The sequence below is a fragment of the Juglans regia genome, chromosome 1 (assembly GCF_001411555.2).
Source record: "Juglans regia cultivar Chandler chromosome 1, Walnut 2.0, whole genome shotgun sequence".
NCBI classification, from domain to species: domain Eukaryota; kingdom Viridiplantae; phylum Streptophyta; class Magnoliopsida; order Fagales; family Juglandaceae; genus Juglans; species Juglans regia.
Genome location: NC_049901.1, coordinates 18,328,638 through 18,348,555, shown reverse-complemented (window position 1 = coordinate 18,348,555; position 19,918 = coordinate 18,328,638). Strand labels below are relative to the sequence as shown.

General features: G+C 35.7%; 2 protein-coding genes across 2 annotated transcripts; both read left to right on the top strand.

Annotated features, from left to right (window-relative positions):
• Positions 1–5,621: 5,621 nt before the first annotated feature.
• Positions 5,622–15,455, top strand: LOC109002879 (SPX and EXS domain-containing protein 1-like). Its single transcript, XM_035695561.1, has 14 exons — positions 5,622–5,838; positions 7,152–7,286; positions 7,378–7,505; positions 7,791–7,829; positions 7,922–8,014; positions 8,115–8,231; positions 8,612–8,707; positions 10,268–10,381; positions 11,173–11,226; positions 12,435–12,482; positions 13,205–13,355; positions 13,658–13,823; positions 14,404–14,473; positions 14,976–15,455. The coding sequence occupies exons 2-14, from the start codon at positions 7,205–7,207 to the stop codon at positions 15,234–15,236; spliced, it is 1,419 nt and encodes a 472-aa protein (XP_035551454.1). The 5' UTR covers positions 5,622–5,838; positions 7,152–7,204; the 3' UTR covers positions 15,237–15,455.
• A 1,411-nt stretch (positions 15,456–16,866) lies between these two features.
• On the top strand, positions 16,867–18,448 carry LOC109002878 (cyclin-U1-1-like). The gene is made up of 2 exons (XM_035687551.1): positions 16,867–17,422; positions 17,847–18,448. Exons 1-2 carry the CDS (start codon positions 16,995–16,997, stop codon positions 18,118–18,120), a joined length of 702 nt encoding a protein of 233 aa, XP_035543444.1. The 5' UTR covers positions 16,867–16,994; the 3' UTR covers positions 18,121–18,448.
• Positions 18,449–19,918: the final 1,470 nt, after the last annotated feature.

Genomic DNA, 19,918 nt, shown 5'->3' with positions numbered 1-19,918 from the left:
TCAAGAGATTGTTAAAGCATAATTTTGGCAATGGGAGGATTATTCCATTTTCTCACCCTCGGGGTGCTCCTCTTATATCACATTTATTGTATGCTGATGACATTGTTGTGTTTGCTAATGGTGGAAAGTCCTCGCTCCGTGCTATCATGGTTGTCTTTGCTCAATATGAAGATTGGTCTGGTCAGGTGGTGAGTAAAGAGAAGTCTTCTATTTTCTTCCCTAAACATTTTACGAGTGCTAAAAAAAGGAGTGCCTTGAGAATTACATCTTTCTCATAGGGCTCCTTTCCGGTGAAATATTTAGGCGCGGTGTTGGTTTCAGGAAGGCTGAAAGTGATTCATTTTGATGGGCTAATGCACGGGATCCAGAGCCAGCTTGAAAGATGGCAAACGAAGTTCCTATCGTCTGGTGCTCACATCTTGTCGTTGAGGCATATTGTGGCAAGTTTACCGATACACCTCTTTTATGTTTTGTATGCGCCTAAGGCTGTGGTGGCAAGTCTTAATCGGCTCATGAGTAATTTGTTTTGGGGCTCCTACAATTGTAAACCAAAAAAGAAGTGGGTTTCTTGGGCTAGAGTGTGTACTCCGATTCTTGAAAGGGGTATGGGTCTTCGAAATTTTGAAGATGTGCAAGTGTCGCTCTTTATGAAGTTTGCTTGGAAGCTTCTAACTCAAAATTCCATTTGGGTTAATTTCTTTAAGGCAAAATATGTGAAAGAGAGGCATATCTCTTTGATTGAGGCTAGTAAGGGCTCGTTATTTTGGACGCGAATAGTAGCAGTATTACCTAAGTGTTGAGTAATGCCGTGTGGAAGATAAGGGATGGTCGTGTCACTTTTTGGAGGGATAATTGGTTGTCATCAGGTGTTATTATAGACTCTTGTGAGATCTTGGATCTTCCTCTTCTCACAATAAGGGAGTGTCGCATTCATAATGGGTGGGATGTGGACCTTCTCAGAAGACTGGTGGGGAAATCCAAACTTGAGGAAATATTGACATATTTAGGTGAGCATAACGATGGGGCAGATATCCTGATTTGGAAACTGAGTTTGGATGGTATTTTTTTCTCAAAGTTGGCTTGGGAATGTATTCGTGTTAGGTCCCCAAAAATAGAATGGGCTCGTTGGATTTGGCATTCTGCACTACCAAAGAATTATTTAGTTACAATGTGGAAGGCTTTGAATTTTTTGCCTAAGTGTGGATGCGCATATTAAAAAGTTGGGCATTCTAGTGGTTTCTAAATGTGAATGTTGTGTACGAGGTTGTCTAGAAAATCAGGATCGTGTGCTGGCCACATGTACTTTAGCAGCGGAAATTTGGCGCAGGGCGTCTTTGAGTTTGGGGATGCCTTATGACCCATCCAGGCCGTGGAATAATACTTTGGAGCTTTGGTTTCGATGGGCCTCACATTCATCCCAAAAAGGTACGTTGCTTGGTTTGATTCCCATTATTTTAACTTGGTCTCTTTGGGTGTGGCGGTGTAAGGCTCGTACAGAAGGGAAGCATGGTTCTGTGCAGTCGTTGTGGAGTGCGATCAAAGCTGCAATTGCATGGGTAGGATTACATCTGAGGGCGAGTAAAAACTTGGATAATGGTGACGCTAGAATATTGGAGGCCTTCTCAATTCCGGTTAAAACTCCTTTACGTAAGCCGATTTGTTTGGTAAAGTGGTGTAAGACAAATAAGGGTGGTTTAAGTTGAATGTTGATGGGAGTTCGTTAGGCAATCAAGGTTGCATGGGGGCGGGGGGCCTTATTCGGGATGATCAGGGCTATTTAAAGTTGGCTTTTGCTAAGGAGTTGGCTCATGGCTCTAATAACAAAGCGGAACTATTAGCTCTTTATTATGGGCTGAAATACTGCAAGGAGTTCGGTTTGCAAATAATTGAGATTGAACTTGACTCTTTACTTGTTGTTAACTGGTTGGCAAAAGGGAGATGTGCATTGTGGTATCTTGAAGACTATTGAGATGAAATCCAAGAGGTCTTGTCGAGTTTGCAAGTCAAGATCAACCATGTTTATAGAGAAGGAATTCAGGAGCTGATTTTCTTACTCGTATGGCTTCGAATCATTAGTCTGGTACGTGGATAAATTTTGATGATATTTCGTGGAAGCTCAAAGGTATTTTACAGGTGGATAGATTTGGTCTTCCTTCTTTGAGGTCTTAGGTCTTCAGAATAAGCTGTGTCTGATTCTAAAGGTATTCACTTTGGCTTAGGCTTGTTAGAATTTGTTTTGGCTTTGGCTTATTTTGACGCTTGGTTTTGGGTTAGTTTATAGCGTTTTCTCCTGTAAGCCCCCAAGTGTATTGATGTTATCACGATTTTCCTCTGCCATAAGTGAGGGCTTATTAATAAACTTGGGACGGGACCGCCATGTGTGTGGCTACTAGCTCTTCTTAAAAAAAAAAAAAAAAAAAGAGTACTTAATGTAATAATGATCCTTATCGTCAATTTCACATTTCCTTTTGATCCTAAAATTTAGGATGAGTGTGTCTATGATCCCCCATTTCATGTTTTGCTGTAGTTTCCTTAAGACATAGATTATTTAATTAAGAGAATATTCCCAATTAAATTGATTTCTACATAAAAAAGGGTGGAATGGTTTGAGAACTAAGCAAGTCTGGTCTGTCTAGTAATAGATTAGTAGTTGGCACGTCTTTGGGATTATTGGTTAGCATGTGATGTGATTTGCTCGCTTCAAGGGAAAGCCTTCCTACTCTTTCTTTTTCAGCCAACTTGAAAATTCAAACAACAAAGTGGCTTCAGGAATTCAGTATATAGGCCAAGCCACAAGCTGCATGAAATGTCAACATCTTACCAATTTATTTTATGTTAAATCAAGGGTACTTCTGTAGGTGTACGCATCATTACCTTATTAGTAAAAGAATTCAATATCTTAACAAACAAAATAAGAACTATATGCTCAGAAAATGTAATGTTTACTAGTTTTGAAATAGTAGAACACATTTGCAGAAGGAAGAGTAATGCTAATTGCTAAAGAATGAGATGAAATAAGTAACTTCTTAAAAAGGTTTACAAACATCATTATAATTAGTAATTAACTTTTAAAATTTTTATATTAATGATGAAAGTAGACATGAATTGTGATGTTTAAAATCCTTTTGTAAGATAAGGTAAATTCAGAACGCATTTACTTTTGTCTTTAATTATCTAAAAATCTTAGATTGAGAACTGTTAGAAATTGTAAACTTAAATTGAGAGAGATAAATATATAAAATATGTATTATACACTGTTTATTAAGCATTTAATATTATTTGAGAGGTTGTATAAATAACAATAAATAATATACTTTTTTTTTTTCTCTATTTGTGTTTTTTAAGGGAAATGTCATTATTAGGTCTGATTTGCTTTTGAGACTAAAATCCAAAACTTTAAAAATCTCTCATCTCATTATTACAACTTTTCTAAATTTTCACACAAAATAAAATAAATAATTCAACTTTTTCAAATCCTAAAATAAAAATAATATTAAAAAATATATTATAACAATATTTTATTCAACTTTTTAACTTTAATTTCAACTCATCTTATCTCATATCTGAAAACAAACAAAGCCTATTCATTCATCAAGAGAAACTTACATACATGACCGGATACATGTGCGGATATTAAATGCATTTGGAGCTCTACCAGTACATTACTGGACTGATTTGAACTTCACTGCTACTGATACTCTTTATAGACAAACGTCCAAGAGACAACACTCTGCCTAAACAGAAACTCAACCTCACCCTTCGTAAAAATGGAGGATTCAACCTCTACGGATAAATCGTCCAAGAGACAAACTCATTTTTTATTTTTACTATACAATAAGGAAAACAAGAATGAAAAATGATAAATTACAGTTTGGACTAACTCTGATAGACTTTGACGATGCGTGAAGGCAATAAACTTGTCTCTTTTCAGTCACAAAAATTAGATATGAGATTTGGTGGTGGTGATTCCAGTTATTTGGCGCGTGAGGACCACGCGCAGTTGTGAGCAGCCCGTGAGGACCACGCGCAATGATTTTAGCAAAACCGCCACTATCCTCTGAATGATTTGCGGTTTGAGAGTTTTCTTGTGCTATGCGTGTCTCTCGAGAATTGCCGGAAAACTGTAGATCGGACTTTTTTGACCTTGAAGGAAGAAAAATAAATTGAGAAATGAGGGAAGGAGATGGAGAAGGAGGAGGCCTCCTTCCAGCGAAACTTAGATCTAGAGGCTTTTTCTTTGGAGAGAGAGAGAGAGAGAGAGAGAGAGAGAGAGAGTTCTCCAAGGGAAAGATGGCTATGTGATTTTGAGATTATTTTTTTATCCGGTCTTTTTGTTTTTCCTCCTCCTCTCTATTTCGTAGCCATTTCTCAAACTATTTAGATAATTGAGCTTGTTTTTAAAAGTGTTATTGACTTGAATTTCATGCAATTTTTTTGTATTGTTGCCTATTTTTTCAAATTTCATTTATATATAGTTTTGTAAGAAAAAATAAACTTTATACTCTCAACTATTGGAGTGTGCACCATCAAGGTTGTAGCCTAGTTGGTATGAGTTAATATTTCATGGCTTTGAGGTCAGGAGTTCGAATTAGAACATAAGTCAAAACCATTTGTAGTAGTAAAGCCTAACCTTTGGGCTATGTGATGAGCTTTGGACCAGTTGAATACTTTGAGAGTGTTGCGGTGACGAGCTAACTCTTGGGACAATAGTTATGGTTCAAATCGGACATTCTGCAACGGGAAGGGGCTCCTATGATCACGCCTAGAGAGAGTTGTTATGCTAGTCGCCTCCTCCCATTCATTAAGTAAAAAAACTATTGGAGTGTGCAAAATGTTTATTATACTTTATTCCTTGAACTTTCACTCAATTCATAATATGCATTTGAAACTAATAATTGCATCAAAGTAGACTCTTGAACTTTCAAAACTTACCAATCTCCCATTTTGTCTACCAACAGAGTCAAATCTAACGAAAATTCACTGCAAAGATATAATTTTCATCTAATTTATTATCATTGACCATATAAAATATAAAATAATATATATTATCAATTAGTAATAAATCATAAATCATTAAATAATTTTTTTATTAAATTATATATAATTAATAAATATCAAATAATTTTATATATGCTTAATGATTAATGATTTATTATTAATTGTTGCATATATTATTTTATATGGTCAATGATAATAAATTAGATAAAAACTATATTTTTACAGTGAATGTTATGCACATGAGCAGCATGTGCAGTGAATTTCTGTTAAATTTGATGTTGCTGGTAGACGGAAGGGGGATTGGTAAGTTTTGAAAGTTCGAGAGTCAATTTTGATGTAATTATTAGTTTTTTTAATGTAATTATTAATTTTAAAGACACATTATAAATTGAATGAAAGTTCAAAAAGGTAAAGTATAATTAATCCCTAAAATAAATTGAATTTTGATGACAAATGAATCATTAAAGGAGACAAGGTGATAAGGAAATTAAATATTAACATTTGCAGCCTTCTGTAATTAATTTGATGTTTTTGTTTTTGAATCTCAACCGTTAAAAAAAAAAACAAAAGTTATGTTCCCATCAATGAAAAGTTGAAAACAAACACGGCTTAATTTGAAGTCAAATTCACGACCTGAACCCAACAATGAACAAACAGCCTCCTTAAATTTGAGAGGCCCGCAGTGTATTGTAATAGTTATGTTTCCCTGCTTAGTCCTTGAGACTCTAATCCCCCCAACCTACTGGATCACATTCAGACAGGGAGATCCAGCAGACCCAGAAAAACGTTAGCATTGCGCCGTTCATGCAATCCAATCGCAGAAATCATCAATCTTTCTCTGTAGGTTTTCTTCAGATCTGATCCAGTTTATGATCTCTCTGTTTTTGCTTGTTTCTGACTGTTGGTTTTTCTTTGGTGGCTGTCCTGCTTTTCGGAAATTTGGTTTTGATGTGTAATTCTGGGTGCTTGATATTGTGGGCGGATTTTTGCCTTTTCAGTTATTGGGGTGCTTAATATTGAGATTGATGTGTAATTCTAAGGGGCCTTTACAGAGTACTTTTGAAAATTCCATTTTTGATAAATTTTGTTTCCCATGCTTGTGTAATTCTCATTATTAGAGTGTTAACGTACAGGAGTCAGTGATCTTATGACGTTTTCTATAGTTATAGCAACTTAATATGGCTTTTGATCTAAAGTATTCCAATTGTTAATGGGTTTGTTTGGTTGAAGTGCGTGGTATGTTGGGAAAGACCGAGAAGTCCATAAGTTAATCAATTACATGGATGATGCATTTTGCTTGTTGAATTGTGGTAACTTGTTAGTGATATTTTCCTTTTCGATGCTTTAGCTCTCAATTGAGTTGCATGAATTTGTATTATGAACAATTGGGTTTTCTTGTGTGGATCTCATTTTGCAATGTATCAAGATAGAGATGGGGGGATTTAATTTGCACAAAGCAAATTGGGGCATTTATGGAAGGGCTTGGGTAGTCAATGATCAAACCCATACTGAGTTGTTGAAATCAAAAAAACCTATATTGGGCTACCTTAGTTCTTTAACTATACACACTTTATGCTGGGAATTTCCATTCGATTGGTTAATTTGAGGCCTAGTGTGAGTATGATTGTTGTTTCTTGTAAAGAAAGGTTATTTAACTGTCCCTTCAACAATGCTTTTGGGATTATAGGCTCCCATTCTCATGTGCTTCACATCATGGTTGGATCTAATGGATCAATTGCCTAGGTTGAGGCAAATTTTCAGGTGGATCACTCATATTGTTACAGAAACTCTACATTTTTGTACTTTTAACTTCTGGTACAAATCTTGGTTTCCTTTGGAAACTAATTTCCCCTTATTTATTTTTCTGTTAGAGAATGTGTCGGCGGGGAAGGGAAGGAACTATTAGATAAGTGTTATATTTTTTACGCGTACCCAATTATCACACTAAAGGAATTATGACCTTATTGATCCCTTTTAAATGATCCGGTTGCAAGATTAATTACTAATTAGCTTGGTGCCTCCCTTGATTTCCTTTTGCATTTTAATAAAAAATAGTATATTAATTTATCCAAAAGAAAATAGTGTATTACCAGTTCTCCCATGGTTGCTGTTTTACGAATTTCGATTTTTCTCTTTAATTTTGCATATTGCAGGTTTTGGCTTAGGGTAAGTTGTGAAATTTATTTCTATCCACTTATCTTCATCTATGTTGGGAGGTCTTGTTACTGCTCCTTCCAATAGTCCCCACTTACGGAAGTCTGGAAGCAAACCTGTTTTCTCTGAATTTGGTATGAGAATTTGGTGGTTTCTTCTTCATTTTTTCCTTGATGGTTGTTTTTCATTATCTCTAGCACTTATTGAATGCCTTTCGTGTTACAGGTGAGCTGGAAAATGGTGCTGAGGAAGGTTTCTTGACTCCAACGGAGGCAATTGATTTGAAGGGTGTGAGTACTCCAGTGAGCACTGCTGCAATCATGCCATCGCCTATTTTATTATGGAGATTCAAGGTATTACTAGTGGTATACCAAATGTCTTTAGTAGATCGTAATTATTTTTCAGCATGACTTTGATTTTAGATGTTTGATAGCTGGAAATCATTCAGTGTAAAAAAGTTGAATTTTAGAATTCTTAATATCAAGTTTCTTTTGCTTTGAGAAAATTTTACACGCATCCTGGTTTCTTCTGAGGAGTTCCACTTTCATTTTGAGCCAAACACATGCTTTTATTATGCTCTGTTTTCCCCAAGATCTTTTCCTATGTGTTTCTAAGATCCTAATTTAGACTATGTCCAGGTACTATTATTCTTTGTCTGGGGTTTCATTTGTTGCAAGGTTAGTTACATTCTTGTATTTTTATTACCAATAGAGTAGTATTGGCAATCTCTTGGATTTGATTTCTTATTTGGTATATGTGAATCTTGCAGATTGGATGGGATTCTGTTATGAGAATGAGTGTGGACTTACGTGATTTATTTCTATACGAGGCATTTTTGTATTATAATCCTCTTCTTCTTGTGGTTAGTTCTAGTTTTCTTATTGAAAATAGAATATCTTCTTAATATTCTTAAACTTTTTATCCTTGAAGTAACAAACTTTTTTCTCATTTTGGTATTGCAGACTATGACAGTTTGGCTTTGGGGAATAAATTTATGGTTTTTTTCTCAAGCCAATGTCAATTATGCAAAAATTTTTGATCTTGATCAAAATCATCTAAGTCACAGGGAAATTTGGAAGGTACTATGTTATACTGCCAAATATGTTGACCGTTGGCCTTTTTTTTTTTATTGATGCAATGCTCTTATGGCTTAACACCGCGTCTATAATCTAGCTTGTGTCTGGAACTGTCCTTTTTGCTGAAGTGGATGTCAAAATTAAGTTGTAGCATCTACTGTGTTCTGTTTTGACATTTCATCATCAGTGGAATTTGGAGAATGGTTTGACTTGTGTGTCACTTTGGCCTAAATGTCTTGTTTGGTTGGTGAAGAGTTTACTGCTTGTTCCCCCATACTGTATTTATTGGTGGTTTAAAAAAAGAAAAAACTTGTTACATTGTATATATATTGTGGTGTATATGTCTTTAGACTAAGTTTGACAATCCATTTTTATATGTGCAGTGTGCCAAATGGATGACTATCGTCGTTCCAAGTAGCATGACAGCTTATCTTTATCTTTATTCACATGGAGAAGTATCATTGGCTGCTTCACAACCAGTGTAATAGATGCATCCTCTCTTATGCATTTTTGTATTGAGTTACTCTTCTCCATTTCTTTCCATTTGTTTGAAAAATCATTCATTTAATTATTGGTTCAAGTAATTTATTTTTCAATGTGAAAGACTAGCTGAAATATCTTGTTTATAACTTATAAACTGTTTGCAATGTGTAAAAAACTTCACCCATTAATATACTCAAAAACTTGGATCATTGTAATCATTATAATAGAGTATGCCATTAGTTGCCAAAGTTTGTAGTTAGTATATAACACTCCAGTCCAACAGTAGGAATATAAAAAACTCACAGAGTGGGTAGGTTATAAAGGTAGTCATGGGTGCTAAGTCGCACATTGGCTTCTTCTTAGGTGAAATTGGGCTATAGATATTTTGGGGAAACTTCAAATTGACTAGCATTTTTCAGGCTATAGTGCAGATGTGGCTCGTGCTTTACCTGGATTGTTATATATGGTATAAAAGTCACCTAGTAAGGTCAATCATGTAAAGCTGGAGTGCTACATGACAAAGCCCTGGCAAGGACATCAGGAATTTAAGAGTGGGAGTTTGTAACACCTCAGTCCCACATTAGGAATGTGAATAATACACATAAACTGGATAGGTTATAAAGGCAGTCTCGAAGATCAAGAGAGAACAATGGATGAGCTAAAATTTTTATTTTTTAAATCATTGTTCTTATGGGCGGGGGCCATAGTTTGTAACAGACTAAGTGTCCATGATCTTCTTCTTTCTATTGTAACCTCTAGCTTGGCGTTTCTTCATGTATACTTCCTGTGTACCTGGGCTTTGCCTATTTCTATGAATATAATATCTTTGATTACCTATAAAAAAAAAAAAAAGGTTATAAAGGTAGTCATGGGTGCTAAGTTTCACATTGGCTACTTATTTGGTGAAACTGAGCTTTATTAGTGAATCTAGAGAAGCTTCTAATTGACTAATCTTTTTGGGATTATGGCGAAGATGTGGCTAGTGCTTTCCCTAGATCGTTGCATGGTATTTTTGTTAGTAGTTTATACATGATTCAATTCTTAGTTCAACTATGAGTGCATTAAGGTGGATGGAGTGAGTATATTATTTTCGGGGATACATTTTTCCTAGAGTTCTTTATTCAGTTCAAATGGAGTAATTGTATATGTAGATTAGGAATGTTTATGTTGAAAACTTTTATTTGTGATTTGATGCATTTACTGGATTTTAAGAATATCTGCACGGGAATTGGCTGCACTCTGGAACATGAGTTTGTCTACAACAGAAAACAATACTTACTTCATCAGATGACTCGACCTACCAAACATAAATGATATATTCATTGAACATATCTTTTCTTTCCCCTCTGTGTAATTCAGTTTAATGCTCATGCATTGTGTATATCAAGGTCTACTTTAATCTCATCATAAGTTGATCATGCTGTATTGCTTATCACCAGTTATCCATTGACTTGTAATTGATTTGTTTGTTATACGCTTATTAGTGTATTTTTTTAATGAGTTACTCTTATTACCATGTTAAAACTGGACTAACTTTTAGTGGGACTCATCTGCAGGTTCTTTTATATTGTGCCATCGCAATGATTTTGATATTCCCATTTGATATTTTTTATTTGTCATCCCGCTTTTACTTGTTAAGGACTCTTTGGCGAATAGTTCTTCCACTACAGGCAAGTGTGTTTTTGTTATTTATTTATTTATTTTTTATCTTGTTTCCAGGAACCATGGTTTTTTTTAACTTGCTGTTGACAAAGGCTGATAAGTACGAAAATTATGTTGCTGCTCACATATTTTCCAGGATTTCAACTTATAAAAAAAAAAAAAAAAAAATTTCTAGGATTTCAAAAGTTGTGACTTTTTCAATTGCTGTATCTTGTCAAGAAGGTTAGTGACTTAGGAAACATATCTATTTTTGGATAATTAGAAATACATATGTACTGTCATTAGATTACATTCCCACTAATAGAACTAAAAGTATTCATTTGCTTGTCTTAATTCTTCAGTTGATCAAATAAGGAGGTCGCCAGCATATGCCAATGCACGATATTTTGTAAAAACCTCAAAACTAGAAAACTCACTAAACAGCATAATTGCCAATCAATCAAAATGAAAATGCCTGGCAGGACTTGATCCCGATGCCTTGGGTTTGTGTGGTCATGCTAGACACCACAAATATGTATCAGTTATCATTGAGGGTGTAATAGCCTTAGGAATCATGCTGACCCACAACCTACCTTAGTTGTATACAGCACTGTGGTATCACCAACCTTGAGATATCCCTTCTTTCTATAGAGGAGGGATAAAGAAAAAGAAAAGGCAGTGATTGTGCCATTATACCTTGTTCATTTTGCCTAGGAGGGGAATATATATTCTGCTCTATTTTGGTGGTATAAACCCTTTGTTGCTGGTTCAGGCCTTTGTATGCTGTGTTAAATATTTCGAGTTTGTTTGGTGAATACAGGCAATATCATTTTCTGATTTTTTCTTGGCTGATATCTTGACCTCCATGGCAAAGGTATGCAATCATTTTGAATTCAATTGTTCTCCACTTCAATTCCCATTTTAGTATTTTGATAGTGTTGGTAAAACTGCACTTAAGCGTAAAGTGCAAAGCTCCAAGGCCGAAGTGCTTTGCCTAACAAAAGCGAAGCACATGCTTTAGGTGCTTATTTTGGCCCCTTTTATGTTAGGTTAAAGCACATTTTGTAAATTTTTTGAAAAAAATATAAAATATCAATTCAAGGCCTAGAAAATGATATAAAATATATTCTTAAGTATTAGTTGATATTGAAGACCATTTACATACCATGGTGCCACATGTTTTCATATATGGATGTATAAAGAGGGAATCATGTACCTAATACCATACGTCTTATATAATCACTGATATATGTATGTATATATATAAATTTATAAAGATATTAGCAAAAAGTCAAAGTTTATCGAATTTGTAGATAAAGTTATAAAATACAATCTAAATAATCTATTTTATCAAAATGAAGCAGTTCTTGAACAAACTCGAACTCGCTTGAATATTAAATGAGCTCTTCGTGAACATAAAAATGCAACTCCGTGATAAGCTTGAGCTCAATTTGCGTTCTAATAAAAATTAAACATACATGGCTTAACCACCTACTTTTTGCTCGAACTTGGCTTGTTTACACTCCTAGCAGCTAGCGCCTAGGCTCTAGATAGCATTTGAGCTTAAGTGTGCCTACGCTTTCACCAACATTGTTTTGATAGCATAATTATTGTATCAAGCACGATTATATGATTCTTTCTTATATATGTAATGAGATTCATGTGTACACCTATGTATAGACACACATGCATATGTTTCTCCTATTGAACCTTTTCTTTCGCTGGAAAATGAAAATATAACAAGATAAGCTTAAATATACAGTCACAGTCTACTCACATCTAGTCTTTTGAAAATGCTAGAAACTACACCACCATCCCACCATTATCTCACTTCATTAATGTGACAGTATGTAATAACCCTTGGATTTATATTTGTTTTTTTAACAAGGATTGATCTAAGGACTAGACCCTGCCATGTCAACAAAGTGAGACATGGACCACATGGTCGAATAGTGGTGTAGTTTCTAACATTATTTAACCTTTTCTTTGGGGTGTAGAATCAGGAAATAGTTTGCATGTCTATATTCAGACACATACATATCACTATACCTTTTTGGTGCTTATAATTGTGTCTTTCTGCAGGTTTTTTCTGATTTGGAGCGTTCAGTGTGTAGAATGGTCCATCGACAGGTTCGTATTCTGTTGTTTAGCTTGGTTAGCGCAAATTATCAGAATACATCTGCTCTGCCCTAGCTTTTTCTACTTTTCATGGGATTGCCATCTTATGTTTTTGGCTCTGATTCAAAGCCTAGTTTTTCTTTCTGTCTTTGGTTTTTCCAATTTTAATGTTACACGTTAGATTTACTCATTATATATTATTGTTAATTGTACTTATTAAAAAAAAATATTATTGTTAATTGTTATTTCCTCTCATGTACAGAACTTATCAGAACTTTTTGCTGGTGTAACCACGATTCAAATTTTCCATATCTAATTATAATCTGTTGTCTTGCTTGGTGGAACCTACTTGAGTTTTTATTTTCTCATTTTTTCTTGAAATTTAAGTTGAGTTAAATGATGCATTCTGATAAATTTGAAATACAATTAATTACCCTTGAGAAAATCAAATAAGTGCTGACAGTACATTTGTATGAAAATTTGATAATGAGGTTACTGATATCTGAAAGCAAGGGAGAACACTGTTTGATGTTGAATAGTCTGCCACTAGCTCCATGACCCCAAGTCCTGGACCTTTTTTTACAACTAAAATTTCTAATGGAGTTTGTTGGTTTTCCTATTATTTTATAGTAGGTCTTATTTGATCCTGCACTTATTTACTCGTTAGAATTGGTTTAATATAAATTTGATGCTTTACTTCTAACTTATTGAGGGATATATTTTAACTCAAGCAGGTGGCCACTATTGCCTGGTTTGAAGCCGATTCTGTTTGTGGCAGTCACTCCATTGCAATACCTATAGTTCTGGTTTTGCCTTACCTTTTTCGTTTCTTTCAATGCCTTCGACAATACAAAGATACTGGGGAGAAAACAACCGTTCTGAATGGTAAGATCTCATGGTTACTTCACATATATGGTATCTTACCCAATAGTTTTCTATCATTAGATGTCTTTTGAGACAGCATATTTGCTGTTTTCCATTATACAGGCTCATTTGGTTTCAACTTCTGGGCTCTGCCTTTCCTCTAGCATATATGAATTTCGAGTTCTTTAATATTTTTAGGTTTGTTTATAAGTTATTTTTCTAACTATTGAATCTAAATATATAACTTTATCTGTTATATTTATATGTTTCATATGGTTTTATTGATTCAAATTTATGGTGACTTTATTTGCTCATGGTTTCAGCTTTGAAATATTCGACTGCTGTACCGGTGATTTTTCTTTCAGCCCTTAAATATCATGTCTTCCCTGAAAGGTGGACAAATTTTTATCGGCCTCTCTGGCTTCTCTCGAGTTTTTTGAACTCCTTATATTCATTCTACTGGGATGTGACCCGAGACTGGGACTTGAGGTATGTCAAATGTTGATAATTTCACAGATCATGTTCTAATCAAATTTATCCGTGATTTTTTCTTACCTGTTTTTTTTTTTTTTTTGAGTAACATCAACCACATGCCATATAGAATTCTGTTTCCTATGTGGATTTCGGTCTAAACTCCTTTATTTGAATTCTTAACACCTCTGGATTTTATGTGCACAAGCAAGCACGTTTCTTTCTTCTTGTAATTCTGAAAAAGGTTAAATAGCATTTGATAGTCATGTGTCAGTTCAGAACATTTTATCATATCAAATTTATGATCATGTGATTTGAAAGTTAGTTGCCACAAATGCTCTTGTTGGAAGTGTTGGAGCTAAATTATGAAGTTACTGAGTTATAAAAGGTGTTGGAGCAAAACTAAAAATAGCTGGGTTTCTTATTTGGTAATCATGATTTTCAGTAAAATTACTGCCGTCTTTCATGTTCTTGTTCGGGAGTTGTGCACTTAAATTACTTATAGGCCATGTAAAGGACAGTTACCACATGTTTTTAGAACTTGTTACATCTCGAATATTCTCTTTTGATTTGTCGTTAAATATCTCCTCTTTGCCAGTGGCTTCACTCGGATATTCAAGTTCAGCAAACCACATCTCTTCTCACACATGTTATATGGACGAAAATGGGTAAGGCTATGCCCATCTTATTGTAGTAATTGGGTTACAAAAGTGTTTCAATGACCTTAAATGACTTGTTTAGATTAAGAAACCTAGAGACTTTTAACCTGACAACAGAGCAAGTTTGAACTAGCTTGGACTGGACGAGTAATGCTACATACAGTTGTGAAGTACGTAAGTATCATGCAGTTGCTTTGAAAAAAAGTGGGACCCATTATTAAAAAATTATTTTTTTAATGTGGGTCCAGTATTTATTCACTTTTTTTAAAGTGATTACGCAGCGCTTGCGCACTCATGACTACAACTATCATTTATAGTCCTGTGTGACCAAACTTACCCAATCATAAATTGTTGGGAAGCCTAATAAAGCTGATGTCTTCATTGCCAGCTCTAGAATTCCTTACAAACTTAATAAAGCTGATGTAAAGGTTTCTTTGCTAATTAGTATTCCACCTTGTCTGATTGGTTCTAAATACTCCGTGTCTGAAATAATTTTACGTATGGATTGCAGGTTTATTTTTGGGTGATAGGGAGTAATCTTGTCTTGCGTTGCACATGGACATACAAGCTGTCTGCGCATCTTCGCCATAATTACTTAACGGTGTTTGCTATAGCTGCTTTGGAGATTTTTCGTCGCTTCCAATGGATTTTCTTCCGTGTGGAAAATGAGTGGAATAAGATGAACTCCAAGTCAAATATTCAGCTCTCAATGAACGACATCCCAAACGAGGAAGAGAAAAAATTACTTGCTTCTAGCGAGCACAATGTATAGTGAGCGAGACAAACAATCAATGTCTTGCTGGCTGCATCATTCGAGGTTTTTGTAAAACATTTTAGCGATAAGGATCTGTCATTCCATTTTTTACGATGTTAATTTTCCCTCTTTTGTTTATATAAAAAAAAAGAAAAATAGGTCTTTCAATCATTAGTAGATATTTGATAGACGATATATTGATTCAATTTAATACAATATCATTGTTAATGGTGGAAATTGTTTGTGGAAAATCTGAATTTCAAGTGCCTAACAAGAGGTCCTCTTGTTCAATGAGAGCAGATTTATGATGAAAAAGCTCAAAATGGTTCCTATATCTACAAAAAAAAATTATATAAAAATAATCACACATTAATATGAATTCATCTGATCTGTTAAATTTAATTTACAATAAAAATGAATTTATAATATGATGAATTATATTAAGTTATATCGGTTTGTAAAATTATTTTTGTATGATCTATTTGTGATTAAGAATTTTCCTTAAATTCATGCAGATAAAGTGGCTCTAGACCACATACCACGATAAAAGTACTATTAATGGAAGATTTCAGCCACTCCTTGTAGCCCACGCTTCTGCCTTTTCAACCAATTCTACACCCTCTCTTCTTCGGTGACCAGCCATTTTCAAGTTCCGTGATTTACAGAATCGTATCACATGTTTGTGGAGGTACGGAGATTCCTTTCTGTGTTGTGAAAAGATCGGTCCTCGGCAATGATCCCAGACTTTGCATTTTTGCTTGTCTCAAGCGTTGTCTCGTGTTTTCTGGTAGTCCTGACAACGTAGTTTTGTAACACCGATAGAAGCTCGAACTACATAGTCTATATTTTAAAAGGATTAGTCAATGATATAATTAGAATTCTATTAAATTCTTATAAAGAGCAAGAACTTCTCATTCCTAAGAAATGTGATATCTCTTACACTACTTATTCTTATCCTTATTATATGGAGAATTACAATCTCTCCCCTTAAATTTTTGACATCCTCGTCGGATTTATTTATTGTAAATGACACGGTTCAGGTCTCACGTTTCTAGTTAGGATAGACTCTGATATTATTTGTAACGTCTCAATAGAAGGCCTAAGGCTTCGTTTGATTACTCAACTCATCTCAATTCATCATTATAATTTTTTCAAATTTTAACACAAAATATAATAAACAATTCAATTTTTTTAAATCCTAAAATAATAATAATATTAAAAAATAATATTTTATCATCTCAGCTCAACTCAACTCAACTCAACTCACTTCAATATCCAAACACAACCTAAATCACATTACTTATATTTTAAAATATTAATGATATAATTGAAATCCTATTAAACCCGAGCAAAAATTTCTCATGTTTAATAAATATGAGATTTCATATACCACCAATTTTATCTTTAACGTTATCACAAGTTTCGACCGTCAATTTGGTGAATTGTTGCTGTCCGGTTAAAATCCATATTATATTTATTCCCACGCGCATGTGTGATCCCTTCAAATCCAATGGCTCGAAATCATTGTCTGCACCCCAATATCTCATCAACAGATCACCCAAAATCCAGCTTCTAATTGATATCCATAGTTCAAAAAACCTCTTTCTATATTAAAATTTAACACAAAGCAAGATGTACACGTGTCAAAATCCCAGTTCACGACCCTCCAAACTGGATAACATGTACACCTGGAAGCGCACACCCTCAAAGTCTAACCAACCAAATGCATGAAAATTCTTTCTCACACATCTGTGAGAAACCACAACAATGGCCTAAATGTTGTCTACCGTCGTTGGTGGTGGATATACAAACCAAAGCCGGCAGCCGGAGCCGAGCCAAGCTGAGACGACCACGCCTAGAGTGCTAACCATATTGTCTTCCGTGTTGGAGAAGCTGGTGGCTCGAAATGACCGGCTCATGGCCGACTCCCTCAGTCAGAAGCTGGATGAGGTAAGCTGCGGCTCGTGTCGACTTGGGAAGGGCTTGAATGCGTTTCATGGTGTGAGAGCACCAAGCATAAGTGTTCCGAAGTACTTGGAGAGGCTGTACAAGTACACGAATTGTAGTCCATCTTGTTTTGTGGTTGGGTATGTGTATATAGACAGATTGGTGCACAGGCACCCTGACTCCCTCGTGATATCCTTGAATGTGCATAGGTTATTGGTTACGAGCGTTATGGTTGCTTCTAAGATGCTAGATGACGAGTAAGCTCTCTCTCTCTCTCTCTCTCTCTCTCTGTGAGATGGAGTCTTTTGTGCATCTTCCTTCCTCTGGCTTGTTTTCTTGATTTATGGGGGGTGCTTTGAATTTAGCTTGATTAAAACATTTTTGGTTCAACTGAACTATATATATAAACGAACACTGCTCTGAACTTGGTTGAATGGATTTTATTGATATACTATAGATATCTCTGTTTAGATATTCATATTAATGTATGTGAAAGACGTACGTGAGTGGATTTAAGGAATTATTGCAGACACTTGCATATCTAGTCAATAAACTAATTGTATCATCTATCCTAGCTATATGGTGTGCACATTTCAATTAAGGACATATATATATTTTGCTGAAAAGACTACATGGAGGACATCATCTTTGATGATTAATTGATTTGTTCCCGTATTACAGGCATTATAACAATGCATTTTTTGCTCGAGTTGGAGGAGTAAGCAATGCCGAGTTGAACAGGCTGGAATTGGAATTGCTCTCTCTATTGGATTTTGGAGTTACAGTAAGCTCCCGGGTTTTCGAGATCTATTGCTTGCACTTGGAAAAAGAAATGCAATTCAATGGCATCGGGAATAAGATCGAAAGGGCAATAATTTCCAGTGCTGTCGACGATGTGACTGAAATATCAGTAGAAGATACACAAAGCTCATCACCACCTCAGATAGTGGACTGACCTGCATTTTTGATCTGCTGCATCCGGTTTTCTCTTGGCTTAGTGAATTAATCTTGAATTGTTGGCCATGGAATCATTGGCTGCTCTCTTGTTTGTATCATATTATCAAGTAACATGGTGCTTCACCTCTTGCCTTTTTGCCAAATTGATGAAATAAAAAAAGAAAAAGGAAAAAAATGAATTAAGTTGACTATTCTATCAAGTCCACAAGGAATTAGCTGTAAGAGCATCTGGTTCTGGTTGCATTAGGAATTCTAGCCAAGGGATCTTTGTCATTGCAGAAGAAATATTGCAAGTATAAATAACACAAAACTTGGATTCCTCACTAGAATTAGTGCTTTTAAAGCTCTTGGCAATTATTTATCTCCTTGTTCTTGAATTTAGTCGGCATATGGGCATGCATGCGGTCTCCCCCTCCTCCCAACCCCAACAAAAAAAATATTATATTTTGAATTATGTTTAAACATTGTTGATGCATTTTTTTGACGGGTCAGAGTCCAACAATATGGTTGAAGGGCCCACGATAATGGTATGGGTGTTGATACGGTGCTTAGATGCTTTTCCAAGAAGTAAACTATAAATAAAGCATATAGATTGTAATTAAAGAGAGAGCATAGAGTCTAAATTCACAAATTGTTGGGGTGGGGGGGGGATGGTGGGAGGAGGAGGCAAATCCACTAGATTGGGTGGTTATACAGGAGGCCAAATCTCTCAATACAATGGAGGAAATATAGTTGAGTAGAGGTTGAAAATACCTTCCTTCCTAGAGAGAGATTCTCGTGATGGTTGGGAAGTCTTTCCTTATAAAGTTGTCTGATTCACCAAGCTTGTAGTGGTTGCTTTCTTTTACAGAGATCTCCTTCCTTCTTTGGAGTATCTGAGTCCTACTTGCATTGGCCCTTGATTTTTGTTATTGTCTGTGTAATGCAACGAAGATCTCCAATGTAGAACTACAGGAAAAAATTCTAAGAGCTTGTCCTTTATTTTCATTGCTATGCGATGCATCTCCGAGGTTGGACCACAAGGAAACTTCTGAAATACCTTGTAAGGGCCTTTGAAGATAAGCTTCTAGGAAACTTGTTTGTGCGAGCGTATGATTGCTCATATTAGCGAAGAGCATGAACAATGTTTTTTTCTTGAATTTGATGATCATTTTTATTTTCGTTGGCACTAGTGGATTTCTTGTCGTCTTGAGGTGATTTCATGTTGGTGTTGTTGTTTTGATGTTTGTTTGTTGTAACCTGTGCTAAATGGTAAGGGAGTCCATCGACCACCTAGGTCCGTCTCGTTCTCGAAGGTGACCCCCACTAGTGATGGTTGAGGCAAAGAGAGGTACATAGCCCAGTTGCTTGCGCTGACACTTCTCGTTGAGGCAGCAGGAGGCTTGCTCAACTACGGTATTGTGGCGAAGTCATAAATGCGCACGGTGGGGCTACTCGGGCTGGTGAGTGAGGCTCACGATGATGGGTTTGAAGTGGAGGGTCACCAGGGTGGGTCCGGTGAGGGGCAGCGACTGGGGTGAGTTATGAGAGAGCTATGCTTTGTTTTGAATGTGGAAAAACCGGGGCTTTTTGGTTGTTTTTGACGTGTAGTGTGTTGTGGAGGTTTTTACAATAGCGTGGCTCTCGATCTTCGCATTTCACTACGGTGCAGAGGGTGACTGGGTGTAGTGGAGGCTTACCATGGCATGGAGGTTTTATTGTGAAGGGGAGGTGGTTTTCGTGGCTTGGTTTTCTTCCTGGACGTGGACTGGAGGCTGCTGGTAATCCGAGAACTGGGTGGCTTGCATGGAGGAGCT